Source organism: Nerophis lumbriciformis, linkage group LG03 (genome assembly GCF_033978685.3).
Source record: "Nerophis lumbriciformis linkage group LG03, RoL_Nlum_v2.1, whole genome shotgun sequence".
Taxonomy (NCBI): domain Eukaryota; kingdom Metazoa; phylum Chordata; class Actinopteri; order Syngnathiformes; family Syngnathidae; genus Nerophis; species Nerophis lumbriciformis.
In genome coordinates, this window is record NC_084550.2 from 62260106 (window position 1) to 62270000 (window position 9895).

The following is a 9895-nucleotide window of genomic DNA, read 5'->3' on the forward strand; positions in this document are numbered from 1 at the left end:
ACATTTCTGCCAGCTTCTTCTCATGCAGGAAGGTCAAGAGTTCCATGTTTGTCGTGTTCTTTGATGGCAATGGTGGGAAATTCTGCATTTCCATTGCAAGTTCTGTGCCATTAATGTCCAGCTGGCTGTCATGGGTCAGAGTAGTACTCAGGGCTGTAGCAGCTCTTCTTTTTGTAAGTTGTGGAAATTGAGGAGTACCGGTACTCCAAACTTGTCATTCACCTCTCCAAAGCTCTGAAATCTCTCATCAAGTGAAGAGATGGCTGTATGTTTTGCTGCTGCAAAACTGGTGGGTTGTGCTGCTGAAGTGGAGGCAGCAGCGGTAGATGTGGTAGATGGCCCAGGGGTGGGATTTAGAAACTTCCAACAGTGCATCTGAAGAGAGGAGTATGTGACACCATTGAGTATTACAGTTTAATAATAAAAACAAATGATTCCAGGAATAAAATGAAATGATATAATATAGATGAAAAACCAAAGAGATATATGTATGATGTTAACTGATATGCAAATTAGATTAGATTCAATTTATTGTCATCATTACAGTGAAATGCTGAATAGCAGAATGCAAAGTAACAGTATAATATATTATATGAGAATGTTATGTTATGATTATCTTTAACCGAATCACAGCAGTGCTTAAATTAAAAAACAGCATTCCCTCTCATGTGATATTGCTTAATTAACATTATTGATGTGCACTTTAACAACTCGGTTTACAACTATACCTAATATATAAAGGGGTGGAAAAGTGACTATTACCTGCAGGGCAAACATTAGCTAACCAGAAGGCAATAACAATGTAAACAAAAAACACCTGCTTAAAAGATCTAATACAAATGTCCCTGAGAAATGTAAGGTGGGAGTACTGTAATTACCAGAGGTGTGGACTCGAGTCACATGACTTGGACTCGAGTCAGACTCGAGTCATGAATTTGATGACTTTAGACTCGACTTGACAAAATGTAAAAAGACTTGCAACTCGACTTAGACTTTAACATCAATGACTTGTGACTTCACTTGGACTTGAGCCTTTTGAATTGACATGACTTGACATGACTTGCTACTTTCCCCAAAACCCAAAGATGAAAAAGTTATTCGGGAGCGCTCCGTATTTTTCATCGTGTACTTGTCTATCAGCGTTGCGTGTGTCAGCTGGTGTGGTCTCAGTACAACAGCCAATCAAATTAGATCTGCTTTGTTTTCATCACACAGCATTCATCCAATCAAATTGCAGGACAACCAACGAAGAAGACATGTCCAAACCACACGCCAGTGAACAAAAAATGATACCTAAAATAATTTTGTTTGGGTATAAAAATTACGAGGTGGTCAACACAAAACGGTTTGCAGTATGCAACACATGCGGTTCGAAAATTACTGATGGAGAGGCAACAACTTCCAACTTCGTCCGGCATTTGAAGTTGCACAAAGAACGGTAAGTTTTGAATGTAAGATAACGTTTATTGGCTAAGTAACGTGACTTTTATTTGTAGTGTAGTGTCTTGGCAGTGCCTGCCTCCAGTGCTCCAGTGGAGTGAGTTTTCAGCCATGGTGGCATCATACTACGCCCCCATCGTGCACAAATGACTGACAGACTCTTGGCTAATTTGGTCTTTTGCAAATGCAATGCAGCATAGGGCCCTGACATATAAAAAGTACAACTTTTTTGTTATGTTCAAAATGACTAGTTAATAGTGCTATTATAAAGTGCAATGTCAGCACAATTTTCTTTCCTGCAATTTAAAATGCACTTGTTTTAATAAATAAATACAGCGTTTGAAAAGCATACACAATCTGTGTTAATATATTAGTCTGTGGTTAAAAGGACTTGAAAGGACTCGAAACTCAAAATGCAGGACTTAGGACTTGACTTGAGACTTTCCAGTCTTGACTTTGGACTTGACTCGGGGCTTGCCTGTCTTGACTCGGGACTTGACTCGGACTTGAGGGCAAAGACTTGAGACTTACTTGTGACTTGCAAAACAATGACTTGGTCCCACCTCTGGTAATTACCTAACGTTACATTATTATTTTCCATAACAATTTAGCCCCCTCCACAATATTAACCCGACGTTAAAACAGAACTAGCTATTTATTGATTAGCAATTGCCGAATCATGTAACATTAGCTTAATGCTAAAAAGCCAGCTACTATCACATTGTGTAAGAGACAAATAATTTCATGTAGGCTAACGTTACCTACCTGCTACCTCTGTCTTTTTCTCGTTTCTCCTCCTCTTTTCTCTTTTTTCTTCCCTGGGCACCTGACAGTTTTGGCCGTTTTGACATCTTGTGTTGATCTTTTGATGTGGTGACGTCCGAGTCATGATACGGGAAGGGAGGGGCGCACCGTGCGGGGGGAAGGGGGGGGGGGGGCGTAATGTTGTAACAAATAATATTTCTATTAAATAGGCTTTACTTTACATTTTAATTAACGTGGGATTAGTTTTTTGTATTTAGAAATAATAGTACCAATTTTTTTTTTTTTTCTCCAACATTTGTGACACTGGTGTGGCGCCCCCTGATGGACGGCGCCCTTAGCATTTGCCTATACGGCCTATGCCACGGGCCGGCCCTGCCCCACCTAGTACCAACCTCGTCATGTCCGTTGTGTCCTGAGCAAGACACTTCACCCTTGCTCCTGATGGGTGCTGGTTAGCGCCTTGCATGGCAGCTCCCTCCATCAGTGTGTGAATGTGTGTGTGAATGGGTAAATGTGGAAGTAGTGTCAAAGCGCTTTGAGTACCTTGAAGGTAGAAAAGCGCTATACAAGTACAACCCATTTATCATTTATCATAATACACACACACACATATATATATATATATATATACACACACACATAGGTGTGTATATATATGTAATATATAAATATATATTTTTTTGTATTAATTCTTTAATTAAATTACATATACATACACATATATACACGTATATATACATACACATATATATATATATATATATATATATATATATATATATATATATATATATATATATATATATATATATATAGGCAGCACGGTGGTAGAGGGGTTAGTGCATCTGCCTCACAATACGAAAGGTCCTGAGTAGTCTTGGGTTCAATCCCGGGCTCGGGATCTTTCTGTGTGGAGTTTGCATGTCCTCCCCGCAACCCCAAAGGGAATAAGCGGTAGAAAATGGATGGATGGATGGGATATATATATATATATATATATATATATATATATATGTATATGTATATGTAATTAAATTTAATTTTCTGTCTACACACTGTGTCTGCTTGTAAATACTCAGTGGTTGTGCGCTGCCGAACATGCTCCTCTACTCGTAAAACCAGCAAAGTCACGATTTGACGTCATGCCCGGGAACCGGTACTTTTCAAACACAATATAGTACCGTTTTTGATTCATTAGTACCGCGATACTATACTAGTACCAGTATACCGTACAACCCTAATACATACACACCAATTTATCAGCTTTAGGTGTTCTGGAATGATGCTAATCCACCCTAAAATGACCCAGAAGGCATTCATGGAGACATCAAAACTCTCATTTTGGGGATAAAAATACCCTTAAGTGGTGTTTCTTTCATGCCTCAGGAAATGGGTGACGCAACTTCCAAGGAACGCTGGCGAGGGAAACGTCAAAAGCTCACATTCCTGCAGGGAGTAGGTCAATCCCACACTGGTGGAAGTTCTCACCTTCGGAAAAACACTCCCAGTGACTCATTGATCAAACGTTTGACCTTCAAAAAGATGCCGACATGATTTTTGCGTTGAACACAAAGATGCAAAATCAGCTTTAATTTTATATTCACTTTCACTTTCAGCAGTCAAAAGAAATAATAGTATTTGAGCAAATTGCGAAACACACTAAGCAAAAGAAAAAGACTTTCAAGCTCATTTCAAAACATCAAAACCGGGAAAGCTCGAAGCAACTTTGGTGCATATTGTATACTTTCAATCCTGTAGTGGCTGCAGGCATAATTACTTAACTGCAGAGAGTAGCGGGCATCTTGAAAAATGAAATATAATACAAAACCCAAAAGCAGTGAAGTTGTCACGTTGTGAATACAATGATTTACAAATCCTTTTCAACTTATATTCAATAGACTGCAAAGACAAGATACTTAACGTTCACACTGAGAAACTTTTTTTTTTTTTTTCAAATAATCATTAAATTGCAAAAAAGTTGGCACAGGGACATTTTTACCACTGTGTTGCATGGCCTTTCCTTTTAACAACACTCATTAACGTTTGGGAATTGAGGAGACACATTTTTGAATTGGAATTCTTTCCCATTCTTGCTTGATGTACAGCTTAAGTTGTTCAACAGTCCGGGGTCTCCGTTGTCGTATTTAGCGTTTCTGGGTGTTGTTGATAAATGGGTTTGGCTTTGCATAGTAAGCGTTTTAACTTGCACTTACAGATGTAGCGACCAACTGTAGTTACTGACAGTGTTTTTTCTGAAGTGTTCCTGAGCCCATGTGGTGATATCATTTACACACTGATGTCACTTTTTGATGCATCGAAGGTCACGGGCATTGCCGCTTACGTGCAGTGATTTCTCCAGATTCTATGAACTTTTTGATGATATTATGGACCGTAGATGTTGAAATCCCTAAATTCCTTGCAATAGCTGGTTGAGAAATGTTGTTCTTAAACTGTTCGACAATTTGCTCACGCATTTGTTGACAAAGTGGTGACCCTCGCCCGATCCTTGTTTGTGAATGAGTGAGCATTTCATGGAAGCTGCTTTTATACCCAATCATGGCACCCACCTGTTCCCAATTAGCCTGTTCACCCGTGGGATGTTCCAAATAAGTCTTTGATGAGCATTCCTCAACTTTCTCAGTCTTTTTTGCCACGTGTGCCAGCTTTTTTGAAACATGTTGCAGGCATCAAATTCCAAATGAGCTAATATTTGCAAAAAAAAAAACGTTTCTCCGCTCGAACATTAAGCATCTTGTCTTTGCAGTCTATTCTATTGAATATAAGTTGAAAAGGTTTTGCAAATCATTGTATTCTCTTTTTATTTACCATTTACACAACGTGACAATATATAATATATATAATTATATATATAGTATCATATATGGCAGGGGTGTCAAACATGTTTGCATTGAGGGGCCACATTGTAGTTATGGCTGCCTTCAGGGGACCACATGTCACAGTAAAAAAAATAAAAAAAATAAAATGAAATAAAATAAAAAAAAATAAAATAAATATATATATTAAATTAAATGTATTATTGCCTCATGATATTAAACAATTGCCTGTGCATTGGATTCTTTTTTTTACATCCAAAATGAGATCAAGGTGAGAAATATTTGTTTTTACCCCCAAAATTGTAATACGATATATAATGATATATTTGTTGCCGATCAGATAATATTACAGATTAAAATATGTGCAATATTCATAATTTTTTTCTGTCAAAATGGAAAGGAGGAATACATTTACGAAGAAAGACAAAGTGCTTTATTTATGGACATTTCCAGGCTTTCGCGGGCCATGTAAAATGATGTGGCGGGCCAGATCTGGCCCCCGGGCCTTGAGTTTGACACCTGTGACATTCAGCTATACTTTGATGCCGTGACCCGGGTTGGCTTAGGGGTGTGAGTGTATTGAATACTAGCTCGTGTGTATACAAACCTCACCTCCTGACAGAATCATGTTGGACATTGGCTAGTGGTCTCAAGTTATAATCAGGGGATCCAGTTCAAGCCCTGGGAAGGAGGCAGGGGTTGGACCAGGCGGGTTACTTTGGTGCCGTGACCCGGGTTGGCTTAGGGGTGTGAGTGTAATCATATTGGACACTAAGCTGACAGCTCGTCCTTTTAGCTCATTGGCTAACGGTCTCAACTTTTAACCAGGGGATCCAGTTCAAGCCCTGGGAAGGACGCAAGGGTTGGACCAGGCGGGTTAGTTTGGAGCCGTGACCCGGGTTGTCTTAGGGATGTGAGTGTAATCATGTTGGACACTAAGCTGACAGCTTGTGCTTTTAGTTCATTGGCTAACGGTCTCAAGTTTTAATCAGGGGATCTAGTTCGAGCTCTTGGAAGGACGCACGGGTTGGACCAGGCGGGTTAGTTTGGAGCCGTGACCCGGATTGTCTTAGGGGTGTGAGTGTAATCATGTTGGACACTGAGCTGACAGCTCATCCTTTAAGCTCATTGGCTAGTGGTCTCAAGTTTTAATCAGAGAATCTAGTTCAAGCCCTGGCAAGGATGCAAGGGTTGGACCAGGCAGGTTACTTTGGTGCCGTGACCCGGGTTGTCTTAGGGGTGTGAGTGTAATCATATTGGACACTAAGCTAACAGCTCGTCCTTTTAGCTCATTGGCTAACGGTCTCAACTTTTAACCAGGGGATCCAGTTCAAGCCCTGGGAAGGACGCAAGGGTTGGACCAGGCGGGTTAGTTTGGAGCCGTGACCCGGGTTGTCTTAGGGATGTGAGTGTAATCATGTTGGACACTAAGCTGACAGCTTGTGCTTTTAGTTCATTGGCTAACGGTCTCAAGTTTTAATCAGGGGATCTAGTTCGAGCTCTTGGAAGGACGCACGGGTTGGACCAGGCGGGTTAGTTTGGAGCCGTGACCCGGATTGTCTTAGGGGTGTGAGTGTAATCATGTTGGACACTGAGCTGACAGCTCATCCTTTAAGCTCATTGGCTAGTGGTCTCAAGTTTTAATCAGAGAATCTAGTTCAAGCCCTGGCAAGGATGCAAGGGTTGGACCAGGCAGGTTACTTTGGTGCCGTGACCCGGGTTGTCTTAGGGGTGTGAGTGTAATCATATTGGACACTAAGCTAACAGCTCGTCCTTTTAGCTCATTGGCTAACGGTCTCAACTTTTAAGATCTAGTTCAAGCCCTGGGAAGGATGCAAGGGTTGGACCAGGCGGGTTAGTTTGGAGCCGTGACCCGGGTTGTCTTAGGGATGTGAGTGTAATCATGTTGGACACTAAGCTGACAGCTTGTGCTTTTAGTTCATTGGCTAACGGTCTCAAGTTTTAATCAGGGGATCTAGTTCGAGCTCTTGGAAGGACGCACGGGTTGGACCAGGCGGGTTAGTTTGGAGCCGTGACCCGGATTGTCTTAGGGGTGTGAGTGTAATCATGTTGGACACTGAGCTGACAGCTCATCCTTTAAGCTCATTGGCTAGTGGTCTCAAGTTTTAATCAGAGAATCTAGTTCAAGCCCTGGCAAGGATGCAAGGGTTGGACCAGGCAGGTTACTTTGGTGCCGTGACCCGGGTTGTCTTAGGGGTGTGAGTGTAATCATATTGGACACTAAGCTAACAGCTCGTCCTTTTAGCTCATTGGCTAACGGTCTCAACTTTTAAGATCTAGTTCAAGCCCTGGGAAGGATGCAAGGGTTGGACCAGGCAGGTTACTTTGGAGCCGTGACCCGGGTTGTCTTAGGGGTGTGAGTGTAATCATATTGGACACTAAGCTGACAGCTTGTGCTTTTAGTTCATTGGCTAACGGTCTCAAGTTTTAATCAGGGGATCTAGTTCGAGCTCTTGGAAGGACGCAGGGGTTGGACCAGGCGGGTTAGTTTGGAGCCGTGACCCGGATTGTCTTAGGGGTGTGAGTGTAATCATGTTGGACACTGAGCTGACAGCTCATCCTTTAAGCTCATTGGCTAGTGGTCTCAAGTTTTAATCAAAGAATCTAGTTCAAGCCCTGGCAAGGATGCAAGGGTTGGACCAGGCAGGTTACTTTGGTGCCGTGACCCAGGTTGTCTTAGGGGTGTGAGTGTAATCATATTGGACACTAAGCTAACAGCTCGTCCTTTTAGCTCATTGGCTAACGGTCTCAACTTTTAATCAGGGGATCTAGTTCAAGCCCTGGGAAGGATGCAAGGGTTGGACCAGGCAGGTTACTTTGGAGCCGTGACCCGGGTTGTCTTAGGGGTGTGAGTGTAATCATATTGGATACTAAGCTGACAGCTTGTGCTTTTAGTTCATTGGCTAACGGTCTCAAGTTTTAATCAGGGGATCTAGTTCGAGCTCTTGGAAGGACGCACGGGTTGCACCAGGCGGGTTAGTTTGGAGCCGTGACCCGGATTGTCTTAGGGGTGTGAGTGTAATCATGTTGGACACTAAGCTGACAGTTCGTCCTTTTAGCTCATTGGCTAACGGTCTCAAGTTTTAATCAGGGGATCTAGTTCAAGCCCTGGCAAGGACGCAAGGGTTGGACCAGGCGGGTTACTTTGGTGCCGTGACCCGAGTTGTCTTAGGGGTGTGAGTGTAATCATGTTGGACACTAAGCTGACAGCTCGTGCTTTTAGCTCATTGGCCAGTGGTCTCGAGTTTTAATCAGGGGATCCAGTTCGAGCCCTGGGAAGGAGGCAGGGGTTGGACCAGGCGGGTTACTTTGGTGCCGTGACACGGGTTGTCTTAGGGGTGTGAGTGTAATCATGTTGGACACTAAGCTGACAGCTCGGGCTTTTAGCTCATTGGCTAGTGGTCTCAAGTTTTAATCAGGGGATCTAGTTCGAGCTCTTGGAAGGACGCACGGGTTAGTTTGGAGCCGTGACCCGGATTGTCTTAGGGGTGTGAGTGTAATCATGTTGGACACTAAGCTGACAGTTCGTCCTTTTAGCTCATTGGCTAACGGTCTCAAGTTTTAATCAGGGGATCTAGTTTGAGCTCTTGGAAGGACGCACGGGTTGGACCAGGCGGGTTAGTTTGGAGCCGTGACCCGGGTTGTCTTAGGGATGTGAGTGTAATCATATTTGACACTAAGCTGACAGCTTGTGCTTTTAGCTCATTGGCTAACGGTCTGAAGTTTTAATCAGGGGATCTAGTTCAAGCCCTGGGAAGAGCTGTCAGCTTAGTGTCCAACATGATTACACTCACACCCCTAAGACAATCCGGGTCACGGCACCAAAGTAACCCGCCTGGTCCAAACCCTGCATCCTTCTCGGGCTTGAACTGTATCCCCTGATTAAAAGTTGAGACCGCTAGCCAATGAGCTAAAAGCACGACACTCGCTGGCATGTGTTCCAGTGGTTAACTGGAGTAAATAGGGTATTTGACACAGTTTAGGGCAAACTCGAGAGGGTCATTTTTCTTGGGACTACGACTTGTGCAAAGAAAGAGCAGAGAGGATTAGCAGAAAGAAGCTAACAAGCACATAGCACCCAGAGTTGAAAGTACCTTTCGTCAAATTCCGTCCAGTTTTTCGGAAGTTTAAATCAACCTTTTTTTTTTTTTTAAAAGTCTGCTCTGACACGACATGTGACGTTTCATCCCCTCGCCGCGCTAGCAGCACATCTGGATCACGTCACCGTTGGCCGTTTAAGAGGCCATAAATCAGCCGGTCCTTAAGTAGTTTGGACTCTGAGTCGTCCAGCAAACATGTCGTTAGCACTTATGGAGCAGCACTTCACTGCCGAGTGTCTTTTAAACAGCACTCAGTCCTGGGAACACTGCAACACTACTCGCTATCCTGGCGGACGCACACTTCAAAAGGTGCCGTTCGTTATTCTTATTATCATCAATATGTCATGCTAACCCACACAGAGGATGTGTCAGTGTTGGCAGGGTGTGTCCCAGCTTTGTCCGCACCTCCAGCAGCAGTCGTGGTCGGCGTGCCAGGTCCTTCCATCTTGTGCGGTGCGAAAAGACTTGCAGAAGATCAGCTGTGAGACAAGAAGGGAAGGTACTGTGAGTACAAGCGTTCATCATCACTGTCTTTTGGGGCGTGACATTTTGGATCTTTTGGCATCGGATTCAGGCCACATCAGGAAGTCGTCTGAATCCGGTCGGATGAAACAAAAATGGAGCTGTTTGGAGGAGAAAATGTGAGGCCTTTAATCCCAGGAACACCACTCCTACCGTCAAGCATGGTGGTGGTAGTATTATACTCTGGGCCTGTTTTGCTGCCAATGGAACTGA

The 9895-nt window shown here is 43.1% G+C and overlaps 1 protein-coding gene across 3 annotated transcripts in view; it reads right to left on the reverse strand.

The window, feature by feature from the left end:
* Positions 1-276: 276 nt before the first annotated feature.
* lmcd1 (LIM and cysteine-rich domains 1) overlaps positions 277-9895 on the reverse strand; it is a 38590-nt gene continuing 28971 nt past the window's right edge. For 2 of the 3 annotated variants that reach the window (XM_061940845.2, XM_061940852.2), the window contains exon 7: positions 3750-9639. In XM_061940845.2, the coding sequence (XP_061796829.2) occupies positions 9529-9639 (111 nt within the window). In that variant the 3' untranslated portion in view covers positions 3750-9528. Of the gene's footprint in view, positions 376-3749; positions 9640-9895 lie in introns of those variants that run through there. The other variant, XM_072912862.1, reaches the window with a different exon arrangement.